The sequence below is a fragment of the Protopterus annectens genome, chromosome 8.part0, assembly GCF_019279795.1.
Source record: "Protopterus annectens isolate FY-2018-M chromosome 8.part0, PAN1.0, whole genome shotgun sequence".
Lineage (NCBI taxonomy): Eukaryota > Metazoa > Chordata > Ceratodontiformes > Protopteridae > Protopterus > Protopterus annectens.
The window spans coordinates 1236437006-1236461449 of NC_056741.1; the positions used below are offsets into that span (position 1 = coordinate 1236437006).

The following is a 24444-nucleotide window of genomic DNA, read 5'->3' on the forward strand; positions in this document are numbered from 1 at the left end:
TGCCTATGTAGGAGTCACACAGTAGGCCACCTATACATTACAATTTACAGGTGGTCATGTGTGTGTGCCATCCAGTTTACTGTGTGTGCAGGTGGAGAGGTGTGTCAGTCCATAGGGGCCTACACTGTCAGTGTATGTGCTATACGTTCCCTCTTTGCCAAGGCGTGGGCATATTGGGCACACCTCCTTCTGCCTACTGGGGCTGGCACAGGGTGTTCATGGTCTGAATCCCTCTGTGCCTGTGGTGGCCTTGGCAATTCCAGTGGACTGTGAGGGCCTTCACCATTATGTCCCTGCTGCAGCTGTTTCCGCAGGATCATATTATGTAGCATGGCACATACTATGAAGATGTGGTCACACGTGCCTGGAGAGTACTGCAAGGCTCCACCAGATATGTCCAAGCAATGGAACCATGATTTCAGCATCCCAAACACACGCTCTATGATGATTCTGGTTTGTGCGTGTGCCTCATTATGGCGTTCTTGCATGGGTGTGTGTGCATTTCTGATGGGAGTCATCATCCACGGCTCCAGTGCATAGCCAGCATCCCCCACAAGGTGGCCATGTGGGATGTCCCCCCTGACAAATACCTGATACATCTGTGAGGCATGCCAGATGTGGGAGTCATGGTAGCTTCCAGGGCTGCCAGCACAGACATCCATAATAATGCCCTGGGCATTGCACACGACCTGGCAGTTGATGGAGTGGTATCCCTTGTGGTTTATGTAGCGCCTACCATGCAAACCGGGTGGTGACTTGATATGTATGTGCGTGCAGTCTATCGCACCCAGTACCTCCGGGTAGTGTGCCACCTGGTGGAAGAGACGCTTATTGCTGGCCATCTCCTCCTGAGTTTGGGGGAAGTATGTATGCTCATTGGCATGTGGTAACATAGCATCCAGGAACTGGTGCAGTACCCTGGATACTGATGCCTGTGAGATCCCCATTATATCTTCAGTTGGCCTTTGAAAGGTACCTGTGGCTAGTATTCTCAAGCTTACACATACCTTCGTGTCCACTGGGATGGGTTCCCCTCTGTTGTTTCTGGATCTCAGGTGTGGCCGGCACAGCTCAACTATTTGCTGTAAAATGTCCCTGTCCACCCTGTAACACTCTACTATCTCCAGATCTTGTAGCCCCTGGTAGGTTACCCTTGGTCTGAACACTCTTTTCCTCCTCCGGGGCCTGCGGTGGTTGTCAGCATCATCCTCCACAGCACCTTCAGTCTGTAACACATGGTGATGAATCACAGCTATGGCAGCTCCCAACATGTACATTGTAAAAGTTCCCCATCTGTTTACACCGATGGTGCAGTGTTTGGGAATACACAGGTATGTGTGAGGTGCCTTCACACTTTATACTATTGTGCTGTGAACACTGATGATGTCATAGGGTGTGTATGTACCATTGGAGCTACAGGGTATCTTATGTGTTTTACCACAGGTACTGCTATTGTGGTACCTTTGGTGCTGAATTACATTTGGCTGCCGTGTATTACCTCTTGCCCTTCCCTTAACATTCCTTAGCATTTCCCCTCCCATTTTCTGGCATGCATCCAGCAGCCTGCTTTCATTTGTACTTTCCAAAACTTGGCTTATCTTACGACATGTGTTCTATGGCCAATCTACTGCAGGTTTGCTTTGCTCTGCTATGACAGTTCTCTTTTCTTTGCAATCCGACACCTCCCCTATCCTGTTCTGCAGGTTGCTGCGAGCAGACTTGTTAGCTGCCGTCGATTGCCCACTGTGAGTTAATAGGTGTTAATTGCTCAGTTGTACTCCAGTTACCCTACTGCGGCATTTCCTTATTTTCTTCCCCTAACCTTCCTGTCTGAGCTATGGTGCACGGCGCGTGCGTCCACTTACTGGGTTTCGGGCATGTTTTCATCCGCGTACACATGTGCTTTCGGGCACCATATGTGCTCTCAGCTAAACGATGCTATACCTACATCCCCACCCCTATCCTGCGGCTTTGCTTAGCAATGGGCAGGCCAGATTTGCATTGCTCCAATGTGCTTACAGCTATGGTGGCACACCCCACTGCTGATGTCATGGGTGGGAGGTTGGCATAATGGTTAAGGTGTTTACCTTGCAAGCACAAGGTGCAGGGTTTGATTCTCACATGGGGCAGTTGGCTAAGCTTAAAATGACCCAAAAGGGCAGTTAGCCTAGTAATAATCTATGAACCTATGAACCTGTACCTCCAAACCACTCCTCAGTGTTGTAGTGCAGCGCTGTATTGTACACCCTTAGTCCGGCGGGACGTTTGTGATTCACTAATACTCGCCTCATTTGCATTGCATTGACTACTAATTCATAGTTATCGCGCTGAACACTATCACAGACCCTTAGCAACCCTTGCATCTTGGTTGTGGTGTATCATGCATACCATTGAGTATTATGGTGAAATCATGATTTGTATTACATTGCGATTTTATGACATTTGTGTATATTTTCCTTGTGTTCCCATTTGCGCACACATGCCCTGCGGTTGTACTTTGCTTTACTGTGGACATGACATCAAATGTTGTTTTTTAGGTGTTGTGCATCTTTTCTTATGCCATTGGCTGTATATTTAGCCATTGGCATATGTTAACTTTGTAATACATGAGTCTGGTCCGCTTTCATAGCTCCGATGTTCTGTTTGGAAAATGTAAGCCGTTTTCTTTTGGTTTACATTTCTGAGGGATTACACTATGCCTGCACCACTTCATGAATCACTATGTACCTTCATTTGCATGGTGCAGTACTGCGCATGGGGTGATTAGCATACCTGAACTGAGGGTTGCGCAGATCTGGCGTACGCTGATAGTTCACGTGGAATTGGATCGTACCTGAATCACTCGGTACCCATATTTGGCATTATACCACCTACGCTACGCCTGCGCCTGGCACAAGCTTCATGAATCCCGGGGATTGTTCTTCAGAAGTAAACAAAGACATTTTCAGAACTTATCAAATCAAGGTTATTTGCTAGAGAATTTGGTATCTAAGATGTCTGAGATGCCTTAGACTTTTGTGAAAGTGACTTTAGCTGATCAGATATTTGAGATTTCAGAAATGGCTTCAGGAACTGTTGTGAGTATTACAAGCAGATTTGCCAGTTAAATTGTTGTTTTCCAGGGCAGCTATGCTGGCCGGTGATTCCTTACCTTCCACTAATTGCTGCTATACCAGGTATGCTAGACTCATAAAGAAGTCACTCAAATTGAATGAATGTACATAACATTTATAATTAACTGCATCTCATTTTTGAGTTCATTATTGTGTGTATTGTCCCATGACTCACTAACATAATGCAAATATAATGATGAATTAAATGTAAGTGTATAATAGTCCATAATGAGAGTATACAGGAATACTGAGCATTTTTTACCATAAAAGGCAATGTAGTATACTATTAAGAGTAGTATAATGTGGGGCATGAATCATGTGAAAAAAACAGGGTTTGGGCAGTTGTGAGAAAACTGGTGAAGGAGCAGTGTGTCCGTCTCCTTTGTACCAGTTACTAGGCCTTATATCTGCTGTGGTTCATGCAATAGTAACATCACTCACAGGTTGAGGCTGGAGGTCCAAATGCACAGAAACACATTTCTGTGGCAAGACATGTAAGGGGATAAAGCATAATGGCAGTTGGTCATGTTTACTATATAAGAAGGTGTAAGAGTCAAGCACCACTGATCCACTGAACATGTATTACACTACAGCTGTGAACAGTTTGCTGTTACAAATCCCACTGAACAGAGAGAAACCATATGAGATCCTTTGTTATCCAAGGAGTATGAGGTAGTTTTAATAGGAATATTCAAAGAAGATGACTAACCGTACTCTGCATTTATAGCTAGAAAATACTAGCTGTCCTTATATCATTGGTTTCTCCTTTTTGAGTCCAGAGCAGTAATTTCTTCCAGGTTATGATGCAGAGTGTTTGGCTTTATCTATGGAGGGCAATCAGGCCTGTTAATATGACGTCCCTTGCTTGTAAATTCTTATAATATAATTGGAAAATCATGTCTTCAGCAAACAGAAGCTTTAGAAAGAGCATGCTACAGAAACTAAACTAAAATGGTTCAAAATACAGTATCATAAGCTCCCATTTGTACTCTCAGTAATGACTGTCAGCATTATAACATATTCACACTGACCTGATGGGATAGTTCATGACCATTTTATTTCTAATTGTTTTGATTCTCACTCCAAATGGCAGTCTCTATGCAATCAACAGTCTCTTAAAAGACTAATGCACAGTTGTAGACAATACTTGCAAAGTATCACTTACTTAAATGGATTTGCAATATAAATGGCAAAAGTGAAGACCAGCAGAAAGCAAGACTGCATTAGTGGAAAGGTTTGTATAAAGAGAAAAAATAATTTAAGTAATGGGTCCATTACACCAAAACGTAGATTATTTTCATTCTTACACATTAAACTGTACTATATATACAGCCACAAAATAATACCAGATTTGCTCCAAAATCACATCCTGAGGCCTTTTGTAGACTAAATAAAAGTGGCTGTCATGATGCAAGTATAAAACAAGAAATTTAAAGTAATGAATGGCAGATGTTTTTTCTGAATCAGAAGTTTTGGTACCGGTTAACATATTTTAGCACATGGCTATGAACTTATAAATGGCAGGCTAGAATTAATTGTTTCAGGGCCTCTAATGTACATGTACAATGTGGGAGATGACAAATGGAAAAGCAAACAGACCAAATCAATATGTTTGGCTAACCTAAAATGCCTAAAACTTTTTGCAAGGCAGGTTGGATATGAAGGTCTTCCAAATGACTGTGATACCCCAAGAATTATAAATTTTCGATCCTGTCACATAACTAAAATGAATATCCAAGGCAATGTCTATAACAGTATGATGACCATAACTGTACCCAAGTCAAAATGAATGACTTGCTATGTACTGCAAGGTAGATGATGGGCTAATACAAAGCAGATGATGCACTTTACAAAGCCATTTATTTTGTGAAACCATTACTTTTAGATTATGTAACTTCATTTTCTACTGTAATTTTTTTTGCATGTTTTCTCCTAAGGCCTTAGTGAAAATGAGATTCCATCCAGCATGAATTTTCCAGTCAAGAAACAGTAAATAAATACATGAAACACTGTTATCACAGTAATATTTTAAAAGTTGATCTTCCAGTAATTATATTTGTAAGCACAACTGCCATTTTACCAATGTTTAATCCATTAGCTTTGATTACTTATATGTGCTTGTTTATTATAGTGCATTCATTTTCATACCACACTACATCCTTAAACACAATAGCCTGAGTTACGTTTTTCAGCTACAAAACCAAAAAATAATATTTTAGATGCCATGAACTCTGCTTTAAATGTTACTTAAATCATGTTTTCTCATCACATATTCCCTGGTATTTTGTTCGCTTCTTATAAGCATTATGTAACACTTTGGGAAAAATAAGCAAACTAGCAAACCTAGACTTGAACATAAAATAGCAAACACTTCGACTGCAACCATGTACTTACCATGAGTGCTAAGATAAGCAGGTATAAATGACAACCAGACACTCACAAAAATAAGCATACTAAAAGTGATGTATTTTGCTTCATTAAAGCTGCCTGGTAAATTTCTGGATAGAAATGCCACTATGAAGCTAACACTGGCCAGAAGACCCATGTATCCCATCATGCACCAGAATGCAACAATTGATCCTTCATTGCACTGTATAACTATCACCCCTTGTTGTGCTTTCATGTTTTTTTCTGGAAATGGGGGTGATACACTCAGCCATGTGATACAGATCAGACTCTGACCTAATGTACAGATGATGACCAGGGTATTTGGCACCTTAGTGCCAACCCATTTCTTTAGGTTGTTGCCTGGTTTTGCAGCTCTGAATGCAATGACAACCATTATGGTTTTGGCCAAAATGCAGGAGACACACAGTGTAAAAATCATACTGAACACTGCTTGTTGGAATACACACATCAGTTTCTTGGGGTAACCAATAAAAATCAGAGGACAGAGAAAACAAATGACAAGTGAAGACAGGAGAAGGTAGCTCAGTTCTCGATTGTTGGCTTTCACTATTGGTGTGTTATAATTCTTCAGAAAGAGAACAAGGATGCCAGCAGGAATTGGTGCACTAAATATAACTGCACAGAGTAAAACCACGCCCAGTGTCTCTTCATAGGACAGGAAATTCAAAGATTTGACAAAGCAGGTGTCATGTCTTTCATTCGGCCAGAATTCATCTTGACATTTGAAGCACTCTGCGGAATCTAAAACATATGAATTAATGGAGGTAAGGAATAAATTAAAACACATAATTCTGTTTTATAACATGGCTACAATCAGCTAAGATTGTCAGTGGTACACCAGAATTCTTCCCTTTTCTAATATCTCGCATTCTATTTGTTTTAACAGCATTTTCTTTGTTGTGAGTTAGTCTTTTACCACTTCAGTTACCCCAGTCTCTCAGTGAAGATACCACACTCCCTTACTTTGCTAAATTTCAATACTCACACAGGCAATATTACCAATAAAGTACTTTTTTATTTAAAATTATGTTACTATATTTCACACTTGCTCTTGCCAGAAGCCTGTGGGCCTTACTGCTGATTATCCTGGCTTCATTCTTTTCATAACAGCCATAAAATTCAAGATGCTGAAAATAAAATATTCAGTTTTGCTCTCCTAGCCAATCAGAATTGCAACCATTGTACATTATTACAGAAAGCATACTGGCTTTATGTTACATCCAGATCCACATATATACTGGGAACATATCTTTTCAAATTTCTCATTCTTGGTTATTACCCAGCCATTAAAAGGCTAATACAAACTAAAGATCAAAGCTCCTCATTTGGAAGCACACAAGATGCTATTGGCATACTTGTCAGGCCAAAATTTCTACTAACCATTGGAAAAAAAGCATTCTCAAGAATAGGATCTGCCACATGGAACCAAATACCATCAAAATGAAAACAAAAATGAACACTTTGGGGACATTCAAGAAAAATCTAAAGATTTTCTGGAAAATGAATTTAAATGCAACTGGTTTCATGACACTGGCAAGCCATAGCAACTAGTGTATACAGTTTCTATTCATATCAATTTTACTCACTTAGATATTCTTGGAAGAAATTTTTTCTTCCTATGAACATATTGTAAATATTGAACTAAATGTACTATTTATGTCTTATTCATGTTATAGCAATACCCATGTTAGTTACCCAGACATTCCCTGAAAGAAATTTCCCATCTATGTGTATAGTTTAAACGTTTTGCTAACTGCATTTGTCATAACTATACCACAATTATGTGTATGATTATTCCTGTAGAGTGTAGCATATAGATGTTTCTCACTGCAGTTCTCTGTAAATACATTTTTGCAGTTCTCTCATTCTGTATCACTATGATAGTATGTTAGTAATACATAACTTTGTTAATTATATTTGAATATCATACCTTTGTATCTTGCTTATGAGATCACTTATCCAGTTATCAAAATGTAAAATTAAAAACAAAACAAAGTGGGATCTGTGATGACCGGATGAATGTTTTTAGTATAGCTTTCCATAATTTTAATAACCAAAGAAACTATTTTCCAGGCCAGTGAAACAAAAACTGTCACACTGGTGAAAAAAAAAAATCATATTTGTTGCAAATTCTTTGAGCTCCTCAAATAAAATCATTAGTAAGGGAGGCAAACAGCTTGTTGCTCATCTTGTGTATTCAAATCAGACCATGAGGCTTGGGTGTTCATTTAAGTAGTTTATTACACACAAACACACCAGGATGGATGACTGGAACATTAAACTTAAATGAACTGAATGGCTACTACACGCAAACATGCTTTCACTCTGGCTGATCACTCAAAATGGCACTCTTGCTTGCACGTGCTCATAGACTGGAATGATTCTTACATGTACAACACACACTCTGATCTACCTCCTCTCTTTGACTAGTCTGTCTTGCAAATGAAAAATGACAATTGAATAGTCATGCAAATTATACAGGCATATATAAAGAATAACAATCATGTCCAGGTTGCTATGTATCTAGGATTAGGTCTTGCGATATGACCTGACCTCGTAATGTAATAATTAGAACTGAGTTTAGCAACAGGGAGAGTCACTGGGGAATGTTCTGCTTCTGGATTTTTAGGGCTATTTTCAGGAACAGGAACATTAGACAAATCACTCTGAGAATTAGAGTGTTCATTACAGGCAAAATTCTGAAACACTGGCTTGGAAGTGCATGTTCAATCAGGCCATTTGATTTTGGGTATTCAGGACTACTGATTCCATCCCTTGTGATTCAACAATGTACAATCTCGGTTCTTCTCACAAACATTTCACAAGTCCAGTTCTATCAAATTGTTTTGCTGTCTGCATCCTCACTATCTCTCCTTCTTTTGATGGATTCAGAGTTTTGCTGGCTTTGTCATAGTAGGACTTTTGGGGCAAACTCTTATTTAGGAGTTGAGTTTTTACTGCTTTGTTGTTTTTAGCACATGGGACCAACAAATTCTTACTGATTGGCAATGTGGTTTTGGTTTGTCTCGACATAAGTCTCTGAGTAGGTGAACCAAGTAAATTATTGTGAGGAATGTTTCTGAGATTAAGCAGCTTTAGAAAAACATCAGCATTGTCTTGTTTTGACTTCTCCAACAGCCGTTTTGCACTTTGAAGTGCATGTTTAATCAGGCCATTTGATTTTGGGTATTCAGGACTACTGATAACATGAACAAAGTCCCACGTTTCAGTAAATCTTTTGAACTGATGACTTGTAAACTGTACACCATTGTCAGAAATTACTTTGTGCGGACTACAATGGACAGAAAAATGTCTCTTCAACTTCATAATGACAGTATTGGATGTTAGGTTAGGAAGTAGGTCAACCTTGAACAAATTTGAATAAGTCTACTAACACCAAGTAATGCTGATTATTCCATTTGAAAATATCTGTAGCTACTGCCGACCAAGGTGGCTCAGGAATCTATCTTAACTGAAGTGGTTCTTTTTGTTAATGCAGTTTAGTACTATTACAAACAGAACAAAATGAGAGTTCATTCTCAACATCTTTTGACATAGATGACCAAAACAGTAGACCTCTCACCCTTCTTTTGTTAGAATCAGTTCCTGGTGGCCATGATGCAAGATCTTAATATACTGTTGTTGCAAGGATTTTGGAACAATCACTTTTGAACCTTTCATGATGATACCATCTTCTATCAAAATCTCATCTCTGTACGGAAAATACTACTGCATATTTACTGCTAAACAAGATTGCTTTGAAGACCATCCTTAACTGATAAAATGGTTGAGCTTCTGGAGAATTAGATCTGAAGGTGTGTGAGTTCTCAGCTCACCAAGATATGTGGAAGAAAAAATGTTCACTTCCATGACTTTGAAATCCGATTGCTCATTCTCATGCTGTTCAGTGTTTTTTCTTGGTGATCTGGATAAAGAATCAGAAGATAAAGAAGTTTGCCTTTTGTGTAGACAAGATTGAAATTGTACTTTTGCAATGTGAGCATCATGAATTGCAATCTTGCAGGAGCTGTGTGCATTGGCTTTTTCAAAATAGTGACCAAAGGTTGGTGGTCAGTTTTGATTTGAATAGGTCACCCATAAATATAATCATGAAACTTCAAACATGCAAACACAATTGCCAAACGCTCTTTTTCTATTTGACCATACTGCATCTTGGGTTAGAATGACTGCATCAAGTCCAAATTTAGAAGCATCCCAGGAAAGAGTTACTGGTTTGTGAACATCATAGTATCTTAATGGGGGTGGACTGGCAATTTTCTGTTTCAGGACATCGAATGCTCTCTGGTGTTGTTCCAGCCAGGACCAGGTTACATCTTTGCATGTCAGTTCTCTTAATGGTGCTGAAAGTTGACTCAAATCTGGAATGGACTTGCCCAAATTGTTAACCATACCAAGAAAACGTTGTAAAGCTTGGACATTGTCTGGAGCTGGCATCTCAAGAATTGCTGTTTGCTTGGATGCATCTGGTTGTAAGCCTGAACTGGTAAACAAATGACCCATATAAGTAACTTCTCTTAGTGTGAATTTACATTTCTGAGGATTCAGCTCAAGATTCACTTCACAAGCATGCTCCGGAATTTTCCTGAGGTTTCTATCATGTTTGACTTCACCAGTACCTCCTACAAGAATATCATCTATTATTATAGCACAAGGATAGCCTGAAATAATTTGTTCCATCGCATGTTGAAAACTTCACTGGCAGAATTTTTTCCAAATGGCATTCTCAGAAATCTGTACCTTCCTAATGGTGTACTGAAAGTGGTTAACAATAAAGATTTTCGATCAAACAAAATTTGCCAAAATGAACTTTTTGCATCTAAGACAGAAAAAACAGTGGCATTTGGCATGAGGGCAGCAACTTCAACTGTATGCATTGGATGATGAGGTCTTTTTAGTGCTTTGTTCAAATCTCTTGGGTCAATACATAATCGAATATCATTTGAGCTTTTCTTATGAACTACTACCATGGAGAATACCTATTCAGTTGGTTCTTTGGGTCTATATTAAATCAGCGAATGCTTAAAATAGTGAATGCATGCTGATTTATCAACCCTTTAAAAGTGAAAGCTTGAAAGCCTGAACATACAGAACGGCAATTTTTTTTCCCAGGGAAAAAAAATCACTGTTTCACAAAAAAACAAAACAGACCAAACTTCAAAACACTAAATAAAATGGAGGGATTCACCCCCCGATTGGGGACACAGTGGAGGAAATGGCAAATTCCCGAAAAAACGGCCCAGCGATTTTTTTTCCCTGGGAAAAAAATCTTTGTTCTGTGTGTTCAGGCTTTCAAGCTTTCACTTTTAAAGGGTCAATAAATCAGTGTTCACTATTTTAAGCATTCACTGATTTAATATAGACCCGGTTCTTCTACTGGACAAATTACTCCTAGTTGCACCATTCTGCCTAGTTCAGCTATGACTCTGTTCTGCATAACTATTGGAACTTTTTGTGCTGGTCTAATGACTGGGCTTACTTCGTGGTCTGACTTCATGGAGTAATCAACTGGGAGTTTGCCTGGTTTCTCTTCAAAAATATCAGCATACTCAGAAAAAATGGTTTGGTCAGAATTTGAGCTGTTATCATTTATGCTTACATGGTGGACTTCTTTATTAAATGAAAGCAGTCCCATTTTCAAACTGTTTTTGAGGCCTAATAATGACTGCACTTGTCTCTTGACTAAGTAAAATTGCAAGTCATAGCTGTTCCCAGCAGAGTAACATGAAAGCACTACTGAGCCTTTGGTTTGAATCTCTTCACCAACATGAGTAACAAGCTTTGCACAATTTGCCAAATCAAGTTTCTCAACAGCTTTTACTCTAGCAAACATTTCTGCTGACATAACATTGCACTTTGAATCAGTATCTACTGAGCTCTAGAGGTCTCCCATTAATCTGAACAGTACAAAATATTTTGTTCTTTGCCCAGAAATCTACTGCATTGACTGTTTCACCAAGCACAGACACACCATCAACATAAAAAGTAGGGTCTCACAGCTTTCTAACTGATCAACTTGCCTCTTTGAATGCTGTCTTTTAATAAAAGAGTATGCCATTTTAGATTTACAGAACATTTTGAAATGATTCCACTTTTTAAATGTGTGGCACTACTGACAAAAGCTAAGGACTTTTCTCATTTGGGTTTATGGCTTCCACCACAGTTATGACAGTTGACTATGATGCTTGCCACAGGTTTTGCTGAGTCACACCTCTGCCTTGCTGAGTGTGCCCTGAGTATTACTGACGGTGCTCAAGGTTTCATAGGAATCCCAACCTTAGGTCTGTATCTTTTAACCTTGTGTTTCATACTATCAACACTAGCACTGGAAGAAGCTGCTTGCATGCTTTTCTCATTTATAAGCATATTTGTGTACTTTTTTGTGAGCTCATATATCTGACAAATCTCTATGGCGTTGTTCAAAGATAAATCACTGTCTCAAAGCAAAATATTTCTCACTGCATCATTATTAACACCACACACAACAAACACGAAAGGCAAAAAGACAAACTTGGAATCGAAACACCAAAGCGAGCAGGAAATACGTGACAAAAGACAGTTTAATGTTGATAGCGCTTTCGGAAATAGACTGTGCTTTTCCTTCTTCAGATATAAAACACTCACATTCAAATGTTTTTAAAAGAACAAATCTAGTGTTAATTAATTAATTAGCTGAAGTGAAAAATCAAGATTTAAAGTGAACTACTCTATTACTTGGCCACTTCTAAATAGTTGCAACCAAAAACAGTTGCATAAAATCCAGCTAAACAACCCTTAGTTTACAGAAATTCATAACAGCCTACATACGTACATTTTTTTCTTATTCTTTTAAAAACATTTGAATGTGAGTGTTTTATGTCTGAAGAAGGAAAAGCACAGTCTATTTCCGAAAGCGCTAACAACATTAAACTGTCTTTTGTCATGTATTTCCTGCTCGCTTTGGTGTTTTGATTCTAACACCACACACAAGCCTGTCTTATATCAACTCATCTCTCAGATCACCAAATCTGCACGTTTTAGTCTTATCTCTCAAGCCGGTTATATATGCTGCAAAAGTTTCACCAGGCTTTTGATTTCTTGTGTAAAATACGTGTCTTTCCATTGTAAGATTTGTTTGGGGGGGGTTACACATTTCTCTAAATTTGGACTGCGGTGGTGGTGCTGTGGTAGCGTTGTCACCTCACAGTTAGACGTTGCATGTTCGATTCTCAGTTAGAGCGTCTTCTGTGTGTCGACATGTGTGAATGGACATTCCTTCATTGAAGGTTGTGCATTAGGCCTGGCAAGCCAGCACGTAAAAATCTACTGCCAATCATTAGTGGACCGGAGTTCCGCTGTGGCGACCCCTAACCGGGAAAAGTTGAAAGACAGAAGAAGGCATTTTAAGCACTCAGGGTTTTCCCATGTTTCAGCCTGTACCATAATGTGGCAGTCTTCTCCCTCTCCTGCAAACACAGCAGGTGCATACACAAATGAATGCTCTCTTTCAATGGCTTCTGAACCAGCTAAATTAAGCGGAATAAATGCCTTTGTGTGTGTGCCTTTATCAGAAAAAGCAGCCTGTATGAAAATATTGTATTCTTGCTCAAGCACTCTCCAATTTTCTGCAATATAGTTATCAAACGTAAGTGGACTGGGTCTGTGAAATCCTTCTGCCATGCCAACACATTACTCTTAGACACAGTGCAAACTTCACCCTTGTAATTATGTTTGAACATACACACACACCAGGTACTTGTAATTATATTCTAATGCACAATAATCTCTTTGAAATGACTATACTTTGTGAAATAACTGTACTGTAATACTGCACACACTTGGCAACACTTGTACACTACGGATACTTCAATAGCTTTAGTTAATGCAAAAAATATGGTAATTTTTCCTTTTTTATACATTTTATGCAACTGGAAATTATTTTGAGTGTTTTCATAAGTATTTTGAGTATTTGTTATCAATATGTCACAGTTCTGAACATTTCGTTTAATTAGAAATTTGTTTTGAATGTTTTGAATTCTTCATTTTATATTTGTTGAGTAAAAAATCACTTAAGCAAGTTTTAGAACCTGGAAATTTGTTTCTGACCTGTTTGCAATTTATTTGAGCTTTGGATGAGCCAATCACGTATATTCCTCCATTACTGACTGCATGCCCATTCTGACACTATGCCGCTCGTCTTGTGTATTCAAATAAGAGGATGAGGCTTGGATGTTCATTTAAGTAGTTTATTACACACAAACACGTCAAGATGGATGACTGGAACATTAAACGTAAATTAACAAATTAACTGACTGACTACTGCACACATACATGGTTTCACTCTAGCTGCTCACTCAAAATGGCACTCTTGCTTGCATATTCTCATAGAGTGGAATGATTATTAAAGGTACAACGCACACTCTGATCTACACAGCTCACTCATGTGCTACCTTTGTTGCACCACTAGAAGACATTACGTTCCACTTGGGATACATTTCCACAATACTGCCCAGCTCCAGTGGTGTATACAGGGATAAATCCCTTACTATGGATTATGTGAACCAAGCTCATGTAGTAGCCCTGGTATTTGATGGAGTTGTTGGGGAAAATGGGTGTGTCCATTATGGGGGAGGGCAATGCAGAGCAGGATGCACATTGCCACAATCCCTTGGAGGAGGATCAACAATCTAAGGAGTCAATTTTTAATGTAACAAGCCACTGCCTGATGGTAGCTTTCTGAGTGAGTGTACAGAATATGTACTAGGAATGGAAGGACATTGTGGGCCTCCATAGTGATATGGCTAGTTCATTTTCCTATCTGTGGGGTAGATTAGGTCTAGTAAAAATGTCCTCATAGCTGGGGTACCAGCAAGGACACAAAACACCCCTCACAGTTGCCTGCATAGGGTGGTGCAGTGGTGTAGCAGTTAACTTTGTCACCTCACAACAAGAGGTTCTTTGGTTTGATTCTTAGCCGGGGTGCCTTCTGTGCAGGTTTGCACAGGTTTCCACTGGGTGCTCCAGATTCCTCCCACATTCCAAAGACATATGGAGTAGGTGGATTAGACACTCTAAATTGGCCTTAGGTGTGAGTGTGTGCATGCAAATGTGTGTGGTGCACTCTCTGAGGAGGGCTGGGCCTTGGGCTAGCACCCTGAGCCCGTAAAACCTGTAATTGCTACAGAAACAACGAGCGCTGAAAGGTGCTCATTTCTCAGTATAACGCATGGTGCATAAACAGGAAAGAGAGCGATGTTGCCTGTATGATGAGCTCACAGAACAGCTCTCAGCATCATACATCTAGTGGATAACTCCCTTCTGTGAAGAAACAAATGCCTAAGTCCAGTAGGGGAATGGTTGTCAAGCACAGAGGCAAAATGGACCTAGAAACAATGCACTTAGCATGGTGGCTTTGACCTTAATATACCAGTAAAGCAAAATATTTGTAAATCCATAGATGCATTGTTTTTGTTTCCACAGTACTTTGTCTCATTTCACCTTGAGGCTGAATGTAGATATCACAAAATAAATCAGTTCTGTATAAGAAAGCCAGCTTAATAACCTTGAAATGTAACTTCCACAGTTTATTCAAACAGTACTCAGAAACAATTTTGAGTCTTTAGGAAGCTCAAAATGGATACTTCTTGAAAATATCCAGTGACCATATGACCTTTGGGCACAGAACCTGCATTTTTTTTTTACTTTTAGGGTACCTACTCACATCATGGATCCACATTTATCCCACATCTTGTTTACAGACTTTATTGTTTTTTTTTCCTAATTGCTTAGTTCCTTTCATCTTGCATCAGTAAAACAGTTCGCCACTTGAAGCACATTCCTATCTGGGTGTAGCCTTTCTTGTCTTTCACTTACTGGCTCATTACAAAGATTGCTGACACTCAACAGATTAGCTGATCATTCAATGCTAACAGTTCCCTCTGGACTAGTGTACCAAACATACCATTTCTGGTATTTATCTTTTTGACTTTTCTGCATGTTTAAGTTTTTAAGTTTTGTGGGAGATGCAAATTTCTCTGTCTATATGTGTTATACACTTCCCTAACTTTAGGCGCAGGCATTCATGTTGGCTCAGTGTGGAGAAATGTTGCACATCTACTGTTTCTTTAGTAGTACATATGGTATCCCTGTTTGTTACCTCTGCTGCACACCCCATGTGTTTTCCATGGTATTTATTTTTCATATCATCTATGGGTTGTAACTGCTTACATAAGGCTGTGCATATTCTTTCAGGGCACTCTGCATCAAAAATGCTCTGTATGTAGGGTGCAATGCAGAGATATGATATTCTACCAAATCAGTCACTGCAGTACCCCTGAGTGCACATGATTTATAAGTTAATACTAATGGAAGATTTGGATATTGCTCATATTCCAGTTATACGGGTTACAATCATAAACTTTATGTATAAAGTTCATGCTGTAATAGCACAGTTTAAGGCAGTTTCCTAATTGCGTGTGTTTTTGCCACCGTTAATATTTCCATCAGCATTTGTTTTTTTCTTGTTTCTTTATAAGAGCCAATTACCCAACAGCCTGTAGGCAGTTATTTTAGTATTAATGTTGAACATCTGCAAACAGCACAAAAGTAGAAGTATAAAGGATTAAGAGAACACCAAATACTGGGTATCAAAGCTGAGTGACTACCTTGTGGTTGGCCCACAGATGGAGCAGACAGCCATTATTTTTTAGGGTAAAAATGCTTATTTAAATGCAGTCCAGTATACGATTTACTGCCCATCAACAGGCCTGTAATAATGTTTTGTTTCAGTCAGTAACAATTTCTTAGTCCCAGTCTATGTCTGGACCTCTGACAGCACACTAAAACACGCCCTGAAATATTGTTCCTGTATTAAAAAATGTACTATAAGACATATGGAGGAGAATTTTTTTTCACAAAGTAGTTCAGTTTTCATAGCTGGCTATACTAATACACAAAATATTACTCTTCCTGTGGTATATGTTTGTGTCTAGTCGCTCTCTTATGCTGTGTGGCTCTGTCTTTTAATTTATTTGCATCCAAGTCTTAATTAAAATTTTAATTTCACGTTTTTGGTTTACAGATCTTAGACAATAACTTAATCTCTTCAGTATTTATGTTGCCTGCGGTGTGATTTTTTTTCCTGGTAGGGCTACTTTAAACCTTAATTTACTACACCTGTCTATGCATTGTTCTTTGGGTGAGACTGCTGGGTTGTACTACTTCTCTTCCACTTCTTGATGGACCTTGACTGATCTAACTTTCTTATACTTCTGGAATGTTTTTATTCGTTCCAGAGAATTTGGCAAGTTTGGATATTTTTATTTTATGAGTTTCTTCCAGCTGTTGCATTATTTTTTTCATGTGATACTTCCTTGCCTGGCATTATTATGGATGATTATGAAGTGTTCAGATACTGTGCCTTACTGAGACTTTGGTTGTTATCTCAACAGATAATTACTTTAGGAATATCCAATAAGATTGAAGAGAAACATTTTCACGCTATGTTATCAGCACTGTGATTGGAACAGGTGGCTCAGCAGTTCAAGGATTAATATTTTTGCCTGTTTGATTTTTGCTGAGATGGACTGTGGATTACATATTTTTTTCTTGCTAACTGATATTAGAAATTAAGTCTTTATGAGCCATAACTGACCGATTGATTGATTCCTCCAAAAATCAGCAGACGCTGTAGCCTATCTCATTAGTATACTACTAAACAGATCCATTCAAGAGTCCTTCATTCCCACCATCTGGAAAAAGGCATGTATCCTCAATAATGACATATATAACTTATGTCAAATCACCATCCTCTCTCCCATCTCCAGAATTCTAGAAGAATGTATCCATAGCCAACTACTTAACTACCTACTACACCACAACCTCCTCTCCCCAACCCAACATGGGTTTAGTCCTAGTCATAGCACCACCCCTGCTCTTATATCTTTCTTGGACACAGTCAGCCATGCTCGAGACTCAGGATACCTTGTCACCTCACTATTTCTTGACCTTTCCAAGGCATTTGAGACTGTGCCCACCCACTTCTTCTGACCAAGCTCTCTAATTTCGGTGTATCTCTCCCTACCCTAGGCTGGTTTTCTAATTACCTTACAGATAGAAAACAAGCAACCAGATGGCACCAATCTCTCTCTCTCCTTTCCTCAACATCAATACTGGAGTCCCACAAGGGTCCATACTGGGTACACTGCTCTTCAACATTTTCAGCAATGATTTCCATACCAGTATACCCCATGTTAATGTCATCCAATATGCAGATGACTCCACCATCATCTGCATGGCCAAGTCTACTTCAGAGCTACTTACACTCACCCAACATGCCTTCACCTCCACCTCCACTGAAACCTGGATGTATGATAACTATTTAGCCCTAAATGCTAATAAAACCAAAATCTTGTTATTCACCCACAAAAACAACACCCCTAACCAAAAATTAATTTAGCATCAACTCACTCAACACTACTTGCCTTGAAGTAGTCCCATATGCCAAACTTCTAGCCTTCATCATAGACAAACACCTAACTTTCAACCAGCATATTAACACAAACATCAGAAAAACCCATCAGCAACTAGACATCCTATACAGGCACAGACACTTCCTCACTTATGCAGCAAGACTGTGCCTTGCCTCTTCCTTTCTACTTCCACCCTTGCTCTATGGTGCGCCTCTCCTTACTAATATACAATCCTCTCTTAAATCCAAACTGGACTCATACTACAATAAAATCTCAAAATTTATAACCAGCACCAAACACTCCTCCTACCACTGCATATCACTCTGTCTAAACTGGCTAGAACTTCTCCAACATCTAACATACCTGCAGCTAACCACAGCTCATAAGCTAATCTATAAGCCTTCTAGCTGTCCTGCCCTCTTCTCTCTGTTCAACATGTATCACCCAAATAGACCTCTGCGATCAACACAGTCACTCAGATGCTCCTTAATGCAGCAGAACCTAACCTTTCCACCAGTCAAATACATTACCCATGTATTATAGCAAAACTGTGGAATGCTCTCTCTCCTTCAATTAGGTCTACTAGCAACCTTGAATGCTTTAAGACTTCACTGAAACAACACCTGTTCTCCCATTGGCTATGTACATGGACAAGCACTGACTATAAAAAAACAATATCCCTAGCCTTCCTTCTTTTCCTCCCCATCTCACTTACATCTCAGACTCCTCGTATGTACATTCAGTGCTTCCAATGTACTAAGTCCAACATGTGCCACCCAGCCCCACATAACCTACTGTATCAGTTGCCTACCATGTCTTGTATTCAGTCTTGATGTCTGTATAGTAATAGCTCTAAGGCAATGCCTCACTCTCAGAATCTAATCTGCTGCTCTCCATCTTTCCCTCTCTACCACAAAACTACAGCACTGTATTGTTCACACATTCGCTATTGTCCTATGCCATAAACTGTATTCTTGTTCGGCCTGCATACTTTAAAATCTAACATCTGTATAACTAGTATTATCTATTTTATTATATCACCAAATCTGTAATGTAGTGTTCTGTATCATCACTGCTTGATTCTGTATTTTGATTCTGTAGCTTTATTATCTTGCTTATTTTTGGAGCTTTTCTCCCTGGGCCTCGTCTGAAAATGGGATCGCCCTGGCCCAGTAGACCTCCCAGTAAACAAATGCAAATAAATAAATAAAGACATTTATTTTGATATGTCATTTTTAATAATTGAGCACCCTTTGAAAGGCATGTAGACCTGTCCGACTCTGGTGGTAGCGTTTACCATTTGTACTGGGGAGGAGACACAGCTGGAAATCTGTGCCAGGCATCCCATAAGTATTTGAGTGTGTGAGATTTAAATTTATTTTGAGTGTGAGCGAGCCAGAGGTCTTAAACTGGAACACATTGCTCTGAAGTGTATAATAAGGGATTACATTTGGGGTGGACAGAGATATATATTCCAATCCCAGGAAACAGAGTGTGTTCCTGTTGTGCTCTTAAGAGAAATTGTGGAATTTTACTCTTGTGTGCTATTGTGCTTTGGTGTTTTCCATGCTGCTCCCACACTGGTGTCAGTGGTGAGGATTGAGGCTCCTTAATTACTGACTTGGGTCATAAGTGGTGGACGTCACATTATTGGTGGCAGTCCAGTGGGATATTAACCAGACATCACAGAAGGTTTCTTTTAAGTACATCAGCATAAAATATTCTGTGTGTGGTGAACGTTATTTGTGAGGGATGTAGTGTGGGTATTCCTGACAACCTTGTTTGTAAGCAAGATTTTTGCTTCCAAGGAAGTTGTGTATTTACATCTCTTGCATACCATGTTATTTTATTTAATGATTTACTAGTTGCCTGATAACATGAGACATCAGCTACATTGCCTTAGGATGCTCAAATCTACCAAGCTGGCAACAGAAACATTTGGAAACTGCATATCCATATTGTCTGGTCAATGGATAGGGTTGGATGTTTAGGTAGGATTAAGGGTTTAATTTTAACAGGGGTCTCCTGTGGTAGTTTCTGGGCTTAATGGCAGGATGTTATATAATGCTAAGATATAGTATTTATTTTCGATGCACAAGCTAGCTGCTCTAAGCTTATTTCTGCAGAATGCCACGCAGTTTAACAGGTTTCTGATCTAATCCTAACTTTATAGGTACATTTTACTGTCTAGGTGTTTGCTACTATAGAGGGCACTACTAATCACCATGGCCCGGTGGGAATCTCTGTGCAGAGAAAACAAAGCTTGGAAACTGACTCCTATGCCCTTTTGCCAATAAATAACTACATTCTGAGCTTTCTGCAGTGATTCCTAACTCAGTGAGCCCAGATTAACACCTTATTCCACAAGATTCTGACTCTGGAATCTATTATTGTAAAAGCACAGTAAAACCAGCTCTCAAGTGCAGATTAAACAGCAAACAACTAAGTCCCTGGCTAATTCATCCCTCTGCAAAGAGATTTTGGAGGCACACAGACTAGAAAAGACAATAAACAGATGCATTACTATTTTTGCCACAAAATTAAATAAGACCTTTAAAAATGCTTAAAAACAGTAGTGATCACTGTATAAAGCAAGTACAAGTGCAGTAAATCAAGAATATATTCTTATCTTAGCTTGGATGGCTCTGGATGCAATTGAAACACTAGAAACGTGTTGCAGAGTTTGTGGTACTAAGAGAATAAACAAAGATTTTTAAAATAATATTGTTGTTGCAATACATATTGCTATATATTTTGCCTTTTACACAGATGCTGAACAGTCTGAAGTCATTTGATCTATGAAGTTTAGCACGTATTATATCTGAATCTTGATAATCTGCCTAAAGTATCTTCCCATTGATAATCTAAATATACGTTCCTATTATTGCACATTGTTTATTCTGTTTACACAATCATACTGATGGGTCTGACATATGATAGCTTGTGGTTCCAGACTGATTCATCATGAAGGGATTAACTGACTGGCAGAATCTTTCTTTGTGTGCTCCCTTATTGGGGGCTGTACTCAGATATGAGGTCAGCTGCAAAAAAAAAAAAAAACAACTGTTGTTTCTTACTTGCTGATGAATAATAACCTACCTTTAATAATGGAGACCTGGCTAAATGATAAGTTTGCCCCGTGCTTGTTATAACCATTCTACTGGGTATCTTTTTAAAAAGGCACTTGCATTTATTACATTACCATCTTCATATAAATGCACATGCTGCAGGGAAGTATGGACATTCCTGTTCTAAGTGGGAGAGCATTCCATCAGTCACCTGAGCAGGTAATCAAACCCAAGTCACCTAGGCTGTAGTCAGGGCTTTATTCCCTCCACACCACCAGAGTGGCCATACTGTCTCATTTTTAGAATGTATAGTAACAGTGTGCCGTGGTGTTATGGCGGTAGCGTTGTTACCTCACAGCAAGAGGTTCTCCCGTTCGATTCTCGGCATGGCTTGGGAGTGCCTTTTGTGCTGAGTCTGCATGTCCTCCCTGTGGTTGGGTAGCGTTCGAAAGACATGTGTGTGTAAATGGGCGTGCCTTCATTGAAGGTTGGGCATCGAGCTGGCACCTCGGCATTTTGTAAAAATCTACTGCCAATCATTAGTGGACCAGAGTTCCGCTGTGGCGACCCCTTACTGGGAAAAAGCTGAAAGACAAACAACAACATAGTAATTATGAAATTAGTGTGCTAGACTGGTCTGGGTGGTGACAGTATAATACAATAAAAACAGGAAGGGTGCTGGCAATAAAGAGGTATTATTAGCTCGTATCCTGGATACTGGAAATCACTGTGTGTGTGTGTGTGTGTGTGTGTGTGTGTGTGTGTGTGTGTGTGTGTGTGTGTGTGTGTGTGTGTGTGTGTGTGTGTGTGTGTGTGTGTGTGTGTGTGTGTGTGTGTGCATTGTGAAACAGTATATATAACCCAAGACTGAGTTACTGTTGATAAAACTACACTGAAAGGTAACAAGCTGAAAATGAGAAGAATGAAATACTGAAAGCACTAAGCAAGACTGATGCTTAGACTATGAGCCCCATGAAGCAGCCTGAGAAATAAAAGGAAAAACGACTTTTCTGTTCGAGAGTTCGTTAATGAGAAGGAGGATGAATGCAGCAGATGGTACCCATGGACAAATGACAACATTTAAAGTGGCATTGAGGGAAGAGTCGTTATACATTCTCTATGAGGAACTAATATGTGCAGCAGATTAAATCATAGTAGTAATATCAGCTACTCAGCAGCAGTAGCACAAGCTAACAACCTTGACAGACAGACTCTAGGGTCACAAAGAAATAATGTCCTTTAGAACATGAAATACATGAGCTCAGTAAGAAGCTCTTCTTGCTTGAGAGACAAAGGAGTTGGCAAAACCAAGAAGTGGGTGATGTGGAAACTAGGGCTCCAGAAATATGCAGCTAAATTTTGTACATCCATCATAGCTAAAATTATTAAATTGGAGATTCTTCAGTAAAACATTTCTGCCATCAAAACCTTAAACTATGAAAGCAAGCTAAACAGACTTGTACTTTACTCAATATTTTATAGGCTGTTGAGGGGAATTTAATACTTACTTATAAAAGCAACACCTGGCTCAAAAAAGCAATATTAGCAATAAAAACCTTTTGATGTGATCTAGCAGCTTTAATAGTTATCAAAATATACTATTTTTTACAGCAGGGGTTGCTGTTATTTTGGAACAACCTCTTAATACATATTAGGCAAGCTCTATAATTGATAAGCTTTAAACATTACCTAAATTGATGGTTATCTGGCTTCTTTATGAGCTTTACAGTGTGGGAAGGAGGCTCAAATATAGCCTCCCTTCAGATTTCTGAGATTGTCATCTTATCAGTATTAAATACTGACTTAATATATGCATAATAGTCATCTCAGAAATATGACTGAAGCAGAACTGGGTCATTTATTGGTCGCTCTCTTAAAAGAAGAGGTTCAGATGTTCAACCCAACATACTGAAGATTGAATGTCTCCACAGGGTCAGATGGAGCTTGGTAGCAAGAGAGCAGCCTAGGCATGTGCTTGCATCTGGGCACTTTTACAAAGTTAAAGATGGAATCTTACTACAAACATGAATGCTCAAGGTAAATCTGTTCTAAAGAATGTACATAAAATTGTTGGAAGATTACTTGGATAAGCTGGTAAGAAGCATGAAAGCCCTAACTCTTTGGCTAGTCAATCTAAAATTGATGGGGCTGGACCTTGGGTTTCTTATCATACCGTACTGACTGTTAGCTGCAAGAGAGGAAGAATATGGCTGCAGGACAAGAAGAGATGTGAATGAGTCAAAGCATGAATTATAGAGGACTGGATATCTACATTTCAGTTGTAGTGAAAGGTTTCAAGTTTTCCATTACTGAAAGGTGGAGGAAGAGTCAGTGGACTGCTTAAAGTAACCAAATGGAATACTAGAATTGGTCAGAACTGGTCCTGCCATGAGAAAAAGTTGAAAACAGAAGTAATGATAAAAACACCAACCCTGAAGGAAGTTAAAGGCCTACAAGGGAAGGGAACAGGCCCTACTGTAGCATCTCACAAATAAGCAATACAGATAGTACAAAGCAGACTGAGAGAGGCAAATGATAACAGAAGAAAGCAAGAAGCCCAGACAGAGAGAGAAAGGGGATGTACAAGAGCTCAGAAGAAAGAACAGTCAAAGGAGCTGGAGACAAGAAAGGGATTTGAGGAATAGATACGCAGAGGCAGAAGAAATACTTAATTACTCTATAGATAGTGAAAAGCAATGTTGGACAGCAGCATGACTTGGTATGTTGGACAAGACAGAACAATTAGAGGGAATGGAGATCCTTCATGAGCTAAGCTCAGCCAGAAGATCACAAGAAACTGAGTGCCAAGAAAAACATGAGGAGAATGACAGAAAAGGGAAAGGGCTGCAACATTTTCTCTTTCATCTTTGCTCTGTTTCATCTTCGTTAAAAGGAAATAAATTAGTATGGGAGTTACAAACCCAAAGGTTGAAATTCACTAATACATAAACTGAACCTATAGAAAAAGAGAAAGAACCCCATATGGAATAAAAAGGATCCTGGAAAAGGGGGTTGGGGATTCATTCTTTGAGTGTCATTTGCTATTCGTAAGTTTTTAATAAATTTGAGTTGGTACAAAAATGAGCAAGAAATAATGGAGTGGCATAAGATGAAGTAAAGATAGCCATACTATACATGGAAAGGACTGTTTAAAATAAAAACTCAAAGTTAATGTGCAGGAATACAGAAACAAGCCAGCAAACTAATAGTGTAATGAAAACATGAATGATGAAACAAACTAAAAGTAACATAACGGTGGTTATCAGTCTTAGGTCAAGATGTAAATGTGTTGGGTATTTTGAATATGAATGTACATTAAATACTGATTGAAGAGCAAGTAGAACAGGAAGGAAGGTATGCTTGAGGAAAAGAGAAAAGCACACTGGA

At 39.1% G+C, this 24444-nt stretch overlaps 1 protein-coding gene across 1 annotated transcript in view; it reads right to left on the bottom strand.

Annotated features, from left to right (window-relative positions):
* Positions 1 to 5349: 5349 nt before the first annotated feature.
* The window catches only part of LOC122808442 (vomeronasal type-2 receptor 26-like), a 41593-nt gene continuing 22498 nt past the window's right edge, over positions 5350 to 24444 (bottom strand). Inside the window, exon 3 of the mRNA XM_044079405.1 lies at positions 5350 to 6263. Coding sequence (XP_043935340.1) covers positions 5350 to 6263 — 914 coding nt within the window. The remainder of the gene's footprint in view (positions 6264 to 24444) is intronic.